The sequence below is a fragment of the Argiope bruennichi genome, chromosome X2 (assembly GCF_947563725.1).
Source record: "Argiope bruennichi chromosome X2, qqArgBrue1.1, whole genome shotgun sequence".
Taxonomy (NCBI): Eukaryota; Metazoa; Arthropoda; class Arachnida; order Araneae; family Araneidae; genus Argiope; species Argiope bruennichi.
In genome coordinates, this window is record NC_079163.1 from 76,751,861 (window position 1) to 76,770,712 (window position 18,852).

General features: G+C 28.9%; 1 protein-coding gene across 2 annotated transcripts in view; it reads right to left on the bottom strand.

Moving 5' to 3' along the window:
- Positions 1–1,353: 1,353 nt before the first annotated feature.
- LOC129960492 (uncharacterized) overlaps positions 1,354–18,852 on the bottom strand; it is an 86,436-nt gene continuing 68,937 nt past the window's right edge. For both annotated transcript variants that reach the window (XM_056073962.1, XM_056073961.1), the window contains one exon: positions 1,354–3,744. In XM_056073962.1, the coding sequence (XP_055929937.1) occupies positions 2,503–3,744 (1,242 nt within the window). In that variant the 3' untranslated portion in view covers positions 1,354–2,502. The remainder of the gene's footprint in view (positions 3,745–18,852) is intronic.

An 18,852-nucleotide genomic window follows, 5' to 3' on the forward strand; every position in this document is an offset into this window, starting at 1 on the left:
TATCAGTCACTCTGAAATGCAAGTCTTGAAATAATACAAAATGCACTTTTCCATTTGTTCAATGCTATTCCGAACACCTTATTTGAAAATTATGAATATGCATGTATAAGAAGTAAGATTTAAAATACATACAAATTTCTGCCGTGAGTTTACTCAGTTTCTTTTACTTCTTTTTTGTAAATTTCTGAGGTGAAATCGCTGAAGGGTTTGGCGAAGGATTAATTAGAACGAAGAATAACAGCAGCAAATCGAAGATGAAATTGTCAGTAAAGTTAAACGGTAAAAATAATGGTCCCGTTTAAATATTATACAAAATCACAATATTCATACAAATATGGACTCTTCTCTGTTCTCAAAAAATAAATGTTAAAAGCTGTTAGTATGCTGAAATATTTTAGAAAAATTATAACAAACGCTATTTTTGGGGTTTGGAAGTGAAAATTTTAAAATTAATCTTTTTACAATCTTAGGGAAACTTCTCATATCAAATTCTTTAAGAAACGTTACTTTGTTTTCTTACCTAAATTTCTGCTATTTTGGCATATATTAAGAAACTAGCAGATAGACATAATCTCAAGATAATTATGAAGTGTTCTATACATTGTCACGCAAAGAAATTACACGAATATTCAGTATTATTAATATCGGTTATTAAATTTATAATTTAATAACCGATAAATTAACCGATTTTTAATAGGTAATAAACCAAACTAAATTACTGAATTAGGGTCAATGATTTTTTTGAAGAATAATTTTATTTACGAATATTTTAATAAATTATACCACTTTCTGAAATGGATTTTTTTTTTCAAACGCGATATCATGTTTAACTGTATACTAAAACATTAAGGCAGAATTTCAACAGAGGAATCAAATAATGTTTAAATGAATTATTTTTTTAATGTTTACTGATTTTTCTTAAAAATTTTAAACAAACAAACAAAAAAAAAGCAAAAAAAAAAAAAAAAAAAACCCGAGCATTTAAAGAGCTTAGAAAACATTATAGATGCCTTTATGGTTATAATTTTTGACCTAAAATTTTGAGAAAATGATAAATATTAAACTGAACTATTTTAGGTGAATAAAGAATGAGTAGAAAAATTTTATACAGGGATCCCAAATACATTAAAATGTTTCCAAACCTTAAGATAAATCTTTGAAATATTCTTCCATCAAAAGTTTGTTTGTATAATTATAAAGCTCGCTTATGTAATATGATATATTTTAGGAGATATGAAAATTCGAAAACTCAATAGCACAGTTAGGAACTTTAAAAATATGTGATAAAATTCTATGTAGTTAAAAATCATAAAAATAAAATCGGAAATTTTAATTGCAGTAGTTGTACAACAAATCAAATGAAATTTTAGTAAACAAATGAAAGTTTTCTCTAAATTAAATAATGACAAAATTCATATTTTGCTTGTCTCCTCATATGAAATAGAAAATCAGATGTTTTAACTCCTGTTTAAAAATGGAGAAGCACTCAGTATGTTAATTAGATGTTGTTACTTTTCCTTGTGGTCTCCATTAATTATTACACTGATAAAAATTCTGAGATTGTATTTTATTAATGATTTAAGTGAAGAATAATTTTATGAAAAAAAATCCTGTTTAATTACTGGATCATTGAAGCAACGCCTTGGCCATTTTTTAGATAAAACTTTGTACTTGCAGGTAATATTGAAATATGTATTAAATTAAATTCATTCAATAAATATTTTCTCTGAGTGCATCTGAATCTTCTGGTAAGAAAATTTGTTTTGATTTTGTCATTAGACATATTAAAAATTTTATTTACCTACGAAGCAAACAAATCAATGGAACACGATGATGCATTTCTTCACTTTGTGAAGTCAACATGATTTTTCATAAAATCATTGAATGCATTTTCCATGACTTGAACGTAAAATCTCAGCTCATTTGAACTATTATTCTAAATATTTTCAGAATTATAAGTTAGACATAATATAATTAATTAAATTTATTTAGAACTAAACTTAGTGTAAGGGCCTTCAAGTTCCAATGTGCTATTTTTTCTTCTTTCGATTAATCAGTGATAAAATTGATGCAGTACAGGAGATTCTTTTTAATTCGGGTGTGATAGGTCTCTGTTCGAAGATTTCAGAGAATGAATCTCTTAAGGGCACTTCACAGAGAGGAGCAATTTTTCCGAATACTCGTGATAAGTGATATGATATGATATCAAGCGTACATAGCATTGTTAAATATTTCTGACTGAAGAAATCCTCTAACTTTCCAGTAACTCTATAACTTAACTATCCATCTACAATTCATCAACTAGTCTTAAATGGTTTAAAAATGTTTGTAACACCTTGTGCGGAAACCCTCGGTTCCATATAGCATCGATTTAAAAATAGTAGATTTTCAACCATCATTTTTGGGTTTTGATGTTTATATAAATAATGTTGAATATGAATATATAGAAAAGTAAAGACGACTAAGCAAGAGCACGCTGTCAGTGGTGCAAAGTCACCACTTTTAAAGATAATGATTTCCTCTTGGACTGTCATGCATCACAACAGACATCAGTTTATTTGCTCGAGTGCTACGTTCCCCTACGCGTGTTTCCATGCCTATATGCACTCGAACTGTACCTCTGGGCTTTTCTTGAAAGGTACTTTTGGAGAATTCCGGGTGGGATTTACAGCAGAAGTACCTTGTCAAATACATAAATGCCTGCCCAAAGGTACCATTGGTAAACGCATATATCAAACTACAGAAGCAGCTGTAAGACTGAGCAACTCCAAATAGAGTTTCAATGCTATCAGCAGGGCTGTTTATGTACTCGAGTTTGGAATAATTAGATGTGGTTGGTGGTGGAGTTGTGTATTTGCCGTTCTCTTTTTCCGAGAAAGATGGCGATGTTGTGATTGATACAATAAACGGCATCCAAAAGCAGAGGAATAGTAGAAAAGCCAAGGCATTGCTTTTGAACAATTGCCTCTGCATGCTTTCTTCTCGGCTTTCAAGACATTGGCGAGATTCGAGCTCCTTCAGATGTTTTTTGTAGCGACGGACAGTCCAAAGAAAAGTGAGAACACTCAGAGCTAGGGGGGCTAGAATAAGCAAGAAAGTAAGATTATATCCGTACTTTCTGGTGCAAATATCGTGTTTCTTTTCATAAAACACAAGAACTAATATCCAAAAGCCAGCAGCTATCCAGGTAAGGAATACACAGAAGACGACGACATTGACACCACAGCAGCAGGAGTAAGCTCCACCATTTGTGTTGTTTCTATTGCGGCGCTTACGATAAGCCCTGAGTAGATTTTCGAAAGCTATGAAAAAGTAATTGAGGCTGGATGTTGAAAACGACAGGAGTGCTATGTACCATTGCCAGTAACAGACGAAAGGATTATGATGAGTATTGGAAAGGATTGCTATGCAAGAGGCTGGGAACCCTAGTGTTGTTATTAACAGATTGGATAATGCTTGATTAGCCAAGAAGACATTGCCGTGATGGCGTAAGTTTTCTTGAATAATAAGGGAGCTGATTTCAAAGATGTTCACAGTGGTACCCAGAACAGAGAGAACAGCGTAGAGAACGAGGGAGAAGACATCGTTGTTGCCCTCTGCTGGGACCGAAGAATGCAAATGCGAAGTGCTATTGTGAGAGAGAACTGAAAAATGACGATTACTGTAAATATGGGGTGCTGCTGATGAATAAAGATGGGAGTACCAGTCGTTGTCTTGGTCTGTGGAAGACGGTCCCTGGACGGCCTGAAAAACAAAGATATTTTTTATGCATTTAAAATGCTTCATAATTTAGTATAGTAAAGTAAAATTGTAGAGAAATGGTAATAAATAGTAGAAGGGTAGAAAATATCATTCGAAATTTGGAAGTTCTAAAATCAAATAACATTTGCAATAAAAAATATTCTTTCTTTTTCAATTTCTTGTAAAACATTAAAATTTTTAATAATTAATTTTTTCAGGTATTCTAGGCAAATTTTTATCCATAAACAAACAGCTTTGATGAGCAGTTGAATAGAAGAAGATTTTCATTGATTATTTTGTTGGAAAATTGTTTTTAATTTAAATTATAAAAAATTTCTGACTTTCATAAAATCTTTAAACAATCTAATATCTAAAGTTACTCTTTAAATCTTTTCATAAAATTCATAGTTTTCAGCCTTAATAGCAACGAGTATTTTTAATTTTTCTGGCATTTTTTTTATTAAACCATGAGAATTTCTATTCTTTAATCGAAATATCTTTGGAATATCCGATTACTCCATATGTACTTTAACAGTGTTAGTGACTGGCATTCCGATTAGAAGTTTATAACACCGTTTTTAAAATAAATCTTTATTTCACGTATATCTTTTTAAACACGCTGACTTTCATATCGTGTTAAAAGATGTTTTGAGTTACAAAATATTTTTATTTTTGCCAGTTATAAAAGTTTTTATGCAAGTATAAAATTAAGCTCTTTAGAACGGAATAACTATTCAAAAATATTTCACTCATTTACTGCGTGAGAATATTTGTGCACTAATTTAAAAAAACAGATGTTTCTTTATCTCTGTTTATGCTTGGTATATGCTGTAACAGTAGTTTTATAAACTTCGTAAAATCCTATATGAACAAACAAGGTAAGCTCATAGAACACAACTCTACATTTGATGCATGAAGTAAGAAGTGAATTCTTGATTACAGTTTTAGAAAATATATCATATTGGCTGATGTATATACCAGGGTTTATTAAACTTTTTCTCCATGCGACTGACTGCTTTTCTGCAGTGAAAAAAATTCCATCATCTCATATTCGCTAAAAAGAATTTTGTCACTTTCCTAAAATTAAAAAATAAGTTAGAAAGTGGAGCTTTAATTAATGATATATCAAAATAAATTAAACTGAAATAATTAAGCAAAATTTTTTATTGAAACCATTAAAATATTTTTTTGAATACTTTTTTTGCATACAGATGTTGAAGATTCCGTACCTAACAAAGTACTGTGAAAGCCGAGACGATCCCACAAGGGATCATGACCAACATTTTAAGAAGACTCATTATTAACTAAACAGAGAAAATACAAATATTTTAAACCTATATTTAGAACAATTATCTATATTCAAAATGTATAAATATCAAAAATTCCCTTTTTATTCACCTCAACATATCATAACTTTTTTTAATAATATGAAATTAATTATCTGTTGAACTATTCTGTGGTGTTCTACAATACATCAGCTCCTTAAATCGCCATTTCTATAAATGCATACTCGAAAGATCAGTTATTGCTCGGATATAATTCTCATAAATCTTTTAGAAAAACAATTCAGATATAATTGGAGTTTTTTCTGCTAAAGCTTCTTTCCTTCGAGTAGTGCCAATTTCAAGTGAACTTCGGGAAAAACTTCGTAAATTATCTTATAGCAGAGATCACAAGAATTTATTGATCTCAGATATAGAGTAATGGCAGTTTTGAGGAAAGTTACATGAGTGGACTTTCTGTTGTAATAGTAGAAGGTATTTTTTATTTTTTACTTATGACCTTTTCTGCCATACATTCTGTTTTACAAGTTCCTTAATATATAACATTTATTTTTATGATGTCTGTGTCCTACTTTGATAAACTATTCCAAGATATTTTTTTTGGCAAAGTTATTATAGATCTTCGGCATTTCTTTTTCCTTAAAGAACTTAAATAATCAACTACTTAGTATGAGTTGATATGAGCACAGAATAAAAATAATCATAAAAATAGGAGCAGGAGTGTTAGTAAACATGTCATTAAAATGGTAATTGTTAATTTTCCCCTGAAAGTTTTCAAATTCAAAACTTTGAAACATTTTATTAAGGTTCCATCACTGATGCACGTTTAAAATATAACAGTGGCATAATAATATCTCCAAATATTTCAGAATTTTAAGAATGTGCAACATTTTATAGCTCTGACAGATTCTTATCATATATTTATTTCCTAACGTTAAGGCTTGAAGCCAGTATAAAAATTATCAAGTAATCAAATTTAAGATTGATTAATCGACTTAAATATTTGGAATGAAATTAGAATTCAAGTACCTAGAATAAACTGTGTAAACAACTAATCGTAACGAAATTGAGAAAAAAATTATCATTCCAAACTCTCTTTTTACTTCTAGATTTTATTTTTATGTTTAATAATTATTCAAGGAAAAAAAAGAAAGATTACAGCATTTTTTTGGATTTGGATCTTAAATTTCGAAAGGTGAGCATATCATTTTGACGTGAGTACTGGATCGAACTAAGAATGTTTCAACTTCAAAATGAAAAAGCCTGACGTCGAATCTTGATTCAACCGAGATTCCACTATCTAGTTCATGCTAGGTATTTTCTTTTCTGCATTTAATATACCATTTAAATAGGTCCGATTCACAGGACAAAAATCTGCTTGTTCAAGGATAGTCAGACAGACTAACAATACCGCTATCCACTACAACGTAATGGTGTAGAATCGTCGTCATGTTTGTCTGAAGAGTTTCCGAGAATGGAGTATTTGTTAAAATAGCATCATCATTTAAGTGGGGCTCAGGATAGCTCCATTGGCTTAAAGTAAGATTTTGTAAAAACTACAAAATTTGAAAAAAAAAAAATATTCTAAGATCAGTTAATTTACTTACACCATTGAATAAGGAGTAGGAAATGTCATGAAAAGAATTCCTGTTTTTCAATGGAAATATATTTTATTATTAAGTTATTCACGGGATGAACGAAAGCTATTACGATTACAAAAGTCAGATGGGGTTCAGAAAGAATAAAAAAATAATTAAAAAAACTTTCTGATTACCTAAGTTAAATGAATTCAAGACACGTAGCCTTATTTTAATAACAAATAAGATGAAGGAAATTAGTGGTATAAAAGATTTAGGTATTTTTTGGAATTAAAATGTCTAGAATATCATTTCGCTTAAAAAATTGACGTAGCAAAAAATGCACTAAAATTGCACTAGATATTATTCCATTTGCAACATTAGTTTTTATGATTTGTTATAAAAATTAAAATTTTTTTTGTCTATATCGAATCAAAAAAAATTCTGAATGGAAGTACTGGCACAATTTTTTTAAAGTGTAATTCTGTCTGCGGTTCGAAGGATTAGAATATAATCTGGTAAAAAGAAACCTGATAATATTCTAATCCTTTGAAACGCGGAGAGAAGCAGATTCTGTTTCTTATACTTTGAGAGATGAATCATGACAAAGGTATTAGGTTGTTTAGTACTTACGAGTGACAATGATTAAAGTACTAGTTTTGAATGTGTCGGATATAGTTATTGATTTATCATACATATAATTACTATCCGCTATATGAGCTTGTTTTTATTTATTGGAAGAATATTATATTATGTATGTCATCCACGATCATTAGCTATAATAATAGAATATTTTTTTCTTGTAAAATCCAAAAATACAGAATTGGTATTTTTTTAAAAATATATTTTGAATGAAAAAAAAATGAAACGAACAATTCTCTCATTATTAAATTTTATAATCAAAATATCCAATTGTTTTTATTATAGATAATATTGCGCATCATGCTGAAGAATAGATTATATATTTTCTCAAAACAAGAATCATTCTCTTAAATATGACGGATCACAATGTATATATTTGTTATTTTTATAAAAAAAAACGTTGAAGGAATTAATAAAATAAATAAATAAATTTAATTTTAGGAATGAAATTATTTATACGCAATAAAATTTTTAGAAAACATTTGTAAAGTAAGTAATTAAAGAAAGGAATTTGTTTTTTCATTACGGAAGATGTAATTTGTCTGTTGAGATAAGAGTTGGATGAGCCTCCAAACAACTTGGATTAGAATGTTTTGTTATTACATCTAACAACTCTTTGGTAAAGTTTCAGTATAAATAAGATTTGTTAACTCCTTGAAAGGTAAGTTATTTTTATTATTAAAATAAATAACGCTTTTTCTTTTGAGAATGCAATGCTAATTTGTTTAACAAAGAGCTCATAAAATATTTTGGACTCTAAATATATTTGTACTGACTCATAATGTTTATAAATGATTGAATTTTAGTTTTCTGTTTTAAAATTACTCTGATTCTACCCCAAAATGATAAATAGGAAAATCTGGTTAGTAGAAATGAGAGGCTATATCAAATGTTATTTGGCCAAAATAAAATGCATCCGCATCCCTATTAAGTTTAAATTGACATTTCCTCAGATGTAAAGATTTTCCACCCACATTATGCAAATGTAAGACATTAATCTATTTAAATACATTTTTGCACATATAAATGAATTGTATATTTAAATGTATTATTTTAAGTCAGTATTTGTCTCAGAAAAGTAGCAGTTTCAAGATTAAGTCAGCGTGTAATCTATTTATGAAGTCATTATGAAATTTAGTAAAAGTATTCTATTCTTAGAATGCTACATTTGGAAAAATAACTTTCTGCTTTCTGTCAATAAGCTTACAAAAGTTATGGATCAGGCCATGCTGTGAGAAGATCTTATTAGATCAGTGATAACAGCATAATATAATCATAATATAATTTATATTTGATGAAAATCATGCTAATTTATGAAGAATTTTTTAAATTAAAAGTAGCTTTATTGGTTTTCTTATTTTAAATATTAGACTAAAAATAAATTAGAAAACAACACAGATATCTAAAAATGTCGTAAAACAAATAATGTTTGTTTAAATTCATTATACAACAAGTATGACGGTTTTCAAACGATAAAACTTCTTTTTCTTGTTGCTGATTTTTTAAAAAGTCAACAAGAAGGAAACCAAGACGTTCTAAGACATCTTTAAGTATTTACGACGTCAAGTTATTTAAGTTGCTGTCACCAAAAATATCATCTTCAATACATAAAATACAATGAATAAAGGAGATAAATATGGAAGACTTTGGAGCGGATACAATAAAAAAACTTTTTCTTCTAGATAGAGAAATCAAAAGAAAACCGCTCCTTCTTTTTCTGTTTTTGACAGTGCAAAAGGATCTCCTTTGTCCATGGCAACCATGGGAGCAGCACTCTCACAGCTTGCTCCCTCTCATGCATTTAGTGAAGATGAAGAGCGTTTACGATATTCCCAAGGTATCATGGGATATTTCATTGTGAGAAACATGCTCATCACTTGCATTGCTGAAAAGTAATGGGCCATAAGGGACTAAACGAAATCAACCATTCCATGTGGATATCCGGAAGTGCATTTGGTTCGAGTTTTATTTTTGCTTTTTCCTCATGTATTGCTTAGTGGAAAGCATATTGTCGTTAGGTGAAGAGGGACCAAACCCATTATCGATCGAGATTTATTTTTATGATTTTATTTGTGTCACAGAATAAAGCCCGTTAAAGACGTCATTTTGAATCATAACCACAACAATTTGTGACTTTCAAGATTTAATTTAGAAAAGGAGGAGAGGTCGTTGCTCTTGGGTGGTTGATCTCGATTGCTTATAAAAAATATTCGAAAGAAAAGAAACGCTAACAATCGCATTATTGGTAAAAACCACTTTTAATAATTTTGAATGTATCCTATCGAAACATAATTCTTAATTCTTTAGTATCTAGGACTCAGTTTTTTCAGCATCTTTTAGTTGCAATTCTTTTGCAATGATTGTTAATTTGTCTTCCATTTTACCTTCTAAGGATTTTTAAAAAAAATAATTAATATTAAAACAGATTTTGTATGGGTGCTATGTATTTTATGATATGCATTCTTAAATGCATTGTTACTAAATTTAAATCAATTGGTTATACCTTCTTTACATAGGTTTCATTAGTTGTTTCTTAAAAAAGTTTTTTGTTATATTTCTATACGCTTTAATCTCATAGGCACTGTTGCTTTTGAATAATTAGCAAGTTCATTCGGAAGAGCTATACTATTTATTTAAAACAGAATAAAAGTACAAGTTGTTCTTACGAAAGTTCCACATATACAAATTTTTTTCAAAAAGTTCTTTTATTTAACGTCCTTAACTTTTCAATACTTACAATTCTAATCTAAAAATGATGTTAAGGCATAATAAAATGCATATGAGCAATTTGAAATAAAAACTAAATGCAGCGCCTACAGTGAATGTCACGAGCTGATCATGCCAGTATTTGAAATTATATGGAAAACAGTCAATTGCGTAGATGCTGACCACCATCGATTTAGAACAAAACGACACCTTATTCACACAAAGGCTAAGAAGAGAATGCGTATTACTCATTCGTTTCATTGAAATTTTCAATGTTGTTTAATGTAAATAGAAATGAAGGAAAATAATATTGTCTTCCCCTCTTAGTAGGGCCCCTGTCTGATATTGCTATTAGGAATATTCTCATTTTTTAGCTGCCGAATTCAATATCGAACAAGGTAATGACGTAGATAGTCTCTACGTTTATCGGAACTTAAATCATTGGATTTCTCTTTATGAGGTAATCTAGATAAGTGATATACGAAACTCTGTAAAACTGATGCTTGCACAATGATGCAGAACGACATGTGAGAAAATTTGGAGCTTAAGTTTCAATATAGAGTCCAGATGCTTATAGTAGCCTAAAAAAAGCAACAGCACAGAATGCAAATTTGCCTCCAGACATTTAGTCGCACCTTGCTTATTTGTCACTTGACAGCTTAAGAGAAAATAAACTTAAAAATAAAAGATGAGATTTTAATTACACAATTAAGTTGTAGATAATTTTATATTATAATGGGAAGCCTTAGTTTTCAAATGGATTCAGAAATAAATATTGAATCTATGAATACCAGGTAAGAAAATATGCAACTACAAGTTAAAAATGTTTTAAGAAAATATTTTTAAATTTCATTTAATAGATTATACTTAACCATGAACTGTGTTATCATTAAATTTATAGATATAGAATTTTCTAGCTTTCGAATGAGCACTGTAGATATAATAGCAACCAAGAAGAAACAAATAAACTTAACATTGTTGTTTTAGTAATGAAATGATTCTTAAATGACATGATATTTTTAAGGGAAAAAAAAGGAGGAGGCAAAACAGGAAAATAATGTACAACAATAAATGAAGGGCAAGGTGGTTCTAAAAGCGTTCCCCCCCCCTTTTTGCATGCTTTTAAAAACTTTTCTTCTTTTACAGAGGCAGGGTGACAACTTGGGTATGAGGAAGCAAAGACTGAGGAGATCATTTTGTTTTTAAAGAAATCAAGGGCACTTTAATGCTAGTTGTTTTTCAACAACTGCTTCTTTCCGAAGTATTTTAAATTTATGTATATATTTCAATAACTACATTGAACTATTGAAAAGTTTTGAGTGCAGGGAACATATTTCTTAATCGAATAACTATAGGCAACTGTCAAACAACAAAACTGACATAAATAAATAAAATTTGTGTTTTGATATTTCTTTAGATTTATTGATTAATTTCTAAGCGAAGGTTGAAAATAGTATTAAATGGAATATAATAATATTCAGACATATAATGTAAGCCCAAAAAGTATGAATTTTGAATTTGATTCTGCTTTTTAATTTCCAAAAAGTTTAAAAGAATTTACTAACACTTTACAGTCGAATTGCAATCAAAAGAATTAAAATATGAAAAAAAGTACATATTATTATTTCCAGTCCTTTCAGATATTAGGTTAGCCATCCATAACACATACCACTATATCACGCAACCAGATATCTTTCTGGATAATAAATACTATTTAGGAAGTAGGAATTATTCAGCCTTTAGGAAGTTAGGGATAACGATATTCATTTGAAATTCATAAAATTTTAATCATACAATTTCTCGGAAATCCGCGAGAGATATTGAGATAATGGTATAATAATTAGAAAAATTCAGCAACTAATTGCTCATTTCTTTCATAATTTTTGTCACATTTCCTTATAATCTCAATCCACATCCCATTGTTTTTCTTAACTTCTAAAAGATGAACTATTTTTAATCGAAATATAATAAACCAAGCTTTGAAATAAGTTTAAATATTTTCACAATACTTTTTTATATATAATTCCATAATCATAAAAATTAATAAATCTACTGCAGTATAGCAAATTTCATTTAAATCAATCTGTAGAACCGAACTTACCAAATAACATGGAATAATTGAGACGCAATTTCTATGTTTTCAGAAAACAGATGGTTATATATGTTTGAAATATAAGATATCCTTATTAGATAAATTTAAATACAGACAATCATTTAAATACCTAAGAATGAATACTTTATTTAGAAAATTAACTCTAAAAGGATATCAACTTATTTTCAAAAAACAAATTATCAGAATTACATAAACATGTTAAATATAAAAAGACATGTGGAGGAAATTTAATAAAAGGTTAAATTATTTCACCGCTTGTTGCATAAAATCGTCATTTAAGCCATATGATAATAATACACTTTCAATACTCCTAAACTAAACAAAATTAACTAATACATATTAATTGCTTCAATTTTAGGAGAACAAGATTTACAGGAGATATCTCTTCGATTCCTATTTATTTAATAAATGAGTTTGATTGTATACCGTAATTAAACTGAATAATTATAAATAGAATGTAGATATATGACAGATGTACAAATTGATTTTGTTCAATAAATTAACTAGCTTAGACCATTTTCTTGTTGCAAATATTTACAGACATTTTTGAGTCAGATTATCACTTCATACAGTTTTTGATATTTAACACTTTATTACTTGATGCCTTTTTAGCTGAAATGTATTTGATTGCCTTTAAATCAAAGGCTCTTTTATGAAAGTTTTGAGTATTTGAGATTCAAACTTCGAATTTAAATGAAAACTTAAGGCTACTTTATTATACGATATTGGCTTGAAATTCAGAAATTTTAATAAAGGAATACATTTGTATTTAGGAGTTTCTAATGAAACTATGGTAACAAATTATTCACTAGATTATTGAATTGCATGTTGTTACACTCTATTCAACGTTATTTATTGTAAATGAGTTCATCTAGTGCAACCATTCCATACCGTTACTATTTTGAAACAATTCCTCAGGGGTAATTGCTCCCTACGTTTACAGTTAATTTGTTCGTAATTACTCCTTGAAATTAAAGCATCCGCATATTCTATATTATCTGCTTTATAAGATACATTGTATATTTTAACAAATGCGCAAAAAAATGTTTAGATTTAGGATGACACAGAAAATTTCTTCAAAACAAAGGTGTTGTACTTGATTTCTTTGTACAATGGCTTGCATATTGATTTAAATTATAATTTTCCAAGCTTTTTTCAATCACGGCCCAATTTTCATCTGAATCGATCGGTAACATAAAAATTGTAAAATGCAGCTTTATTCAAAGATAAAAAAAGGAATACAATCCATTCAAGAATTTCTTAAATTTTTTTCTTGTAAATAATATAAGTTTGAATGGAAACATTTCAGTCTCACAAAAATAATTCTATTCGACTAAACGTTAAGCGAATAAAAATTGTTACTTTTAAAATGATAGATCCTAAATCTGAACTTCTCCTTCTGAATAAAAAGAAGTACTTTGTCTAAAGGCATTATTTTGGATGTAATCATTTACACATTTCAACTGCACTCATCCAATATCGTACTAAAAAGAACCGGAATATTTTACACTGATGTGTAAATATCGATATGTTTAGTTGCTCGTGGTTTGAATCTTTTTTGCTCGAAGTTCAGTTTTGCCTTTATTGCTCGACTTACTGCTTTCCTGTTTTGCTGAAATTATAAAAATCTATAGACATCATCAAGTCATTTGACGTTTCTTTACGTAAGTGAAAAGCGATTACGCCATTTGGCGTTACTTGATGCAAATGGAAAAAGCAAAATCCCATTACTTAATATTTTCATATACCCTCTGAGACTGGTTTGATTGTGAAAGGCAAATGCATTTCACCTGCAATAAAGCCTGCATTTTTCCTTTTCTTTCATTTGATTACTAAAATCGAAATGCATCAAATGATATTAGTACTGCTTTCTTCATCAGTATTTTCATCTTTTAGAGATCGGAATATTTGTACTCGTAATTACTGCAATCTTTTTTAAGTAATTGAGATTAATTATTTTCACAAAAATAAAAATTTTATAAAACTTTGCACTTTATTTTCGCCTCTAGTATTTAAAGATTGATTATATATATATATATATATATATATATATATATATAAGCACAAAGTTTTATAAAATTTTTATTTTTGTGAAAATAATTAATCATATATATATATATATATATATATATTGTTGTGAGTAGAGTTAAACAAATTTTGTAGTTTATATTTTCAGTGTAATAATTTACATTTTTATATTGAGACAAGTAGAGAACAAAAATATTATTATTTAAATATGACTGTTTTAAAAGTAAGAAGTCACTTTAATTACAATGGCTTAATAATATAATTTAACAACCAAGAGAAAATTGGAACAATTTTATAAATTACAGTAATTGAATGCGATTTATTCAAGGCACTTCTCAAAAAGAACTTCACATAGTGAATATTTATTTGATAAATGGCGCATGATTTGTTGTAATAGTATTAAAAAGTGACATTTAAGTTTCATGCACGGTTTCTGGAAGCTTTTGTATTGATGTAATTAAAGGAGAGTAAATATATATGTAAATAGGTTGAGAAGACGCGAAACCAGAATACGACTTAAAAAAACAGAATAGAAAGTTGGTGGTCTCAGTATTCATTTCCTTTATAGTCCACTGCCTTAAGCCTTTCAAGTGCTATAGCGCTTGGAGGTCTTTACTGTAGACATGATATATAATGAACGTGACAAAGAGGGTGAAATTTTAGAAGCAGCGCCTATTAAGGGAATTTTTTCTTCGATAAATAATTTTTTTCAGAAGCATAGATAAAGGGATTAAAAAAGAAAAATCTAAACCTAAAATTTCAGCCATTATTGAATTATCTGTTGAGTACTTGAGAAACTACAATCTTTTTAAAGGATCAAAATCTATCCGATGTATTTATACAAACTCTTAGACAAATAATAAAATTCAAAAGAGTTTATTACTGTCGAACGTCAAATATTTGTTAAAAAAACAAAGCATGTTGCAAATTCTGGAAGATGATTTCGCCATTTTTCAGCCTTTGTATGTTTTTTGCTGACTACTAATGAATGTACGAAATGTGTTTACTGAACAGAAAAAACTAGAATTTCCTCATAAGATCATACGGTGGATCATTGTACTGAGATCCATCAAACTTTCTATGGACATTTTTCCTGTCGTTGTAAATAACTCAGAAGTCATTACAACTCACTCAAACGTAGATACAATTATTTACGATATCAAAATAAATAAATAAAATACCAATAGAAAATTTTCTTGGAACCAGAAGTTTTTAATAATATTTTTTAAAATTTAAGATAAAATATAAAAATGTGTTTAGAAATTTTAAAAATAATTTACTTAACTACTTTTTTGTACTTTAAAATACGTGTTTTCTTTTTGCCCTCTTCATGAAAATTTTATAAATTTTGGTTTCCATTCTTGTTGCCTTGACAGAAGTACATATGTTTTATTGAATAGGCATTTTCTTTAGTTACTCTTCTAAAGTTTATCCTTAAAAAAAGTATGTGCATAATTTTTTGAGATAGAAATTTTCAAAAGGAATCAATGAATTATTAATGATTGCATGTAAAAAATGATGAACGTTGACGTTGATGAATCATTTACTGCGCGTCTTATTTAATATTTTGACGAGCGTTATCGAGCTGACTGCACAGGGATGGAAATGTGAGTGTGTGTGTGTGTGGGGGGGGAAGGCTCCACCACTTTTATATGTTGAATTATTACTTCACACTTCGCATTATTTTCTGTTGACAAAACTACGACTAATGTATATCAAACACCAATAAATTAATATGTTTGAAACACAATGGGCTTATACATGGATTTGAAATTTGAAAATTTTGAGTTTCTTATGAGTAAAGTATTTTCGTTTTTTAAATTACAATTATTTTTTGAAGATTGCTAATTTCTAAACTGATAAGCAGCCATTGAATTTTTTAACAAGAATTTCTTATAGAATCGTTATTAAAATGATAATAAGTCAATCTATTTTACATTTGATGAATTTTGCATCCATTGCTGCGGTAAAATGAAATCCCCTTACTTTAGTTATTTGCAATTTTTACTCTTTCAGTTTCTGAGTTATTAAAAATAAAACATATTACATATCTAATAAGTTTAGCGTTATCTAATCTTGCAAAAGCATTCATGGTTTGTTTCAATTGGTGTGTTTGTAGTTTAAGTGCGAGACCATTAGAAGAGCCAGTTAGTGATTTGTTTGCCTCAGTCTTACTAATCCGATTAGCCGAACTCAGAGACATACTGTTGAACAAATGACGTACTCGATCTTTGTAGGCTTTGAAGAGAATTTCAACCTACCACAAAGTTACCGAGATAAGACACATCATGGGGAGGGGGGCGTACGGAAATAAAAATATATATAAACAAGATATCTTTTTATGCAGATATATTTGACATTTTTGTACTCAGTTGAATCAATATCAAAAAATCAGGAATACAAGAGTAAAATATAAATTCTATTTACAAAAAAAAAAATCTTTTGAAAGTACGAATAGATATCAATAGACGTTTACCTTTATATAAATGCAAATGTATTGAAGGCGGTATTTTATTTGTCGAGAATGAGTTATTTACTTATTCACTATTTCTAGAGCGAAAAAGGCGCTGTTTTAAAATAGACAAACGAGATGGCGTAATGGTAAGGCCTGGACTACCTGACCACGGTTTAAAATTGCGAGCTTAAATATAATTAATTTAAAATAAAGTATAGTAAAGAGTTTAGAGATGAGAAATTTTCTATATTTGTATATTTCTATTACTATTTTATTTCATATATTCAGATATATAGGGTAAACACAAAATCCTGTCCTGATTATAAAGATTTATTGCAAAATGACTATTGAATAAATTAATTTCTAATTTTAAAGAAGATATCATTTTTACCTGAAATAATGGCAATGAAAGAAAAGCAAAATATGCGCATTAATTTCATGAAACGAAGTTGCCCTGTTCAATTACGGCGCTGTTATGGACGCATTCCTCCTGATATAAATAAGCGACGGTATAAAAAAATGCTCCCTTGATATTACTTCTTCTAATATTTTCATCTCGAATAGATATCATTGGTCTTAAAATAGATGAAGCAGATATCATTGGTCTATTGGCTCCATTTAATATTTTCATTTGGACAGAGTCCTTACAACGAAATTGCTAAATTTGGTCTAGGAATTTAGATAGGATAGAAGATTCTGTGTATATCGTTACAGATGACTTATTAGAGAATGCTTGACGAGAATTAGATTACCTCCTTGACATTCTTCGAGCTACTATAAAGACGCACTTCGGAATTTACTAAAGTATGTGGTCCTATCAAAAGTACCGGAGTTATATCCAAACAGACTTGCTTCTAATTATAACAAGTTTAGCAAGTACATTTTTATTATCAGGGAAAGACTTTGCGCTTACCTTGTACTACTGTTTTCTTTTGAATGTATTTCTGATAAATGTGTAGACAATTGTTTTGGTAATAGTCGTTTTAAATTTTGAGTAATTTTTTATGAAAATAAACAAGCAAAATAGTGCTAACATTATGGTGGAGAACCTTTTATATTTGTTAATTTTGAGTCAGCCAATAATTTATGAAACATGTTTCCAGTCGGTGAGTAAGCGAAGTCCAGTTTTGTCATTTTGATTTACATCCTATTTTCCAATTATACGAGGGCTGTTCTGGAAAGCTATTTTAAATTTTTACACTGTATCAATATAAAATAATTTCTTCCTCTAGCTATTGCTACTATTGAATAGTTGGATAGGCAGGGGACAACACGCCGAGACATGTATTTTTCATCTGCTGGAGGATTATTTTGCAACGTTATTCGAAATGTTCAATCCATACTAATATAATATAACGACAGCCCCTTACACTTGTGCCTCTATCTATTGAACATATGTGGGATTACACAGCATACCAGCAGAAGGTATTATACCGGGCGGAAAACGCTATCTGAACTGTATATATGGTAGATTTTTGGCGAAATCGTATATCTGATCCCCCACTCACCTTCTCTAATTCTGCTCCTACCAGTGGCGTGTCATATTTAACAAAGGATATGCTTTAATTAACAGTTTAATTATTTTAATCAGTTTTCAAGGACACATATGTCTTTATTTGGACCTTTAAAAACTGTTTAAAACTTACAAATGTTTTGATGCAGAAATACTCCCCCCCCCATTCAAAAAAAAGTTGAATATTTTTCTGGAAAAATATGCCGAGAATATTTAAAATTTTACTGTCAATGTTTAGTTTTCTAAAATATAATAGCCTTTTAATTAAAGTGTTTGATTTCCTGATTAGAATAAAAATAATATTTTATTAGGAGATGAAGTATGCTAATTTATTTTGAAGAATTGAAACATAAACGTTATCGAATTATTTATTGAAAAGATAAGCCATGGCAGTATAATTCTTGTGAGAGTTCATTTATTATGTGTATTAGACAAAGGGCATTTTTGCGAAACTAATAATTTTAACATATTTACCAAGCAAACTACTTTCAAGAGATCACAGTTGGTTAGTTGTAGTAATCAATTAAATGGAATTGACAAGATAGATTACCTTATCTATTTGATAGTTTAAGAGATCTGGATTTAATGTATATATCTTTTACATCAAATTTAACGGGAAAATTCTCCATTTCATTAAATGTTAATCAAAAGAATTTAATGATTTCTTCAGAAGACTTTCAACTTTGCGAATAAGTTCCAACTTTCCAAAATTTACACATTTATACTTTATATATAAACGCTTTAAGAGTTCCCATAAGTCAAATAATATGCCCGATGCAAGTTCTCTAAGTGAG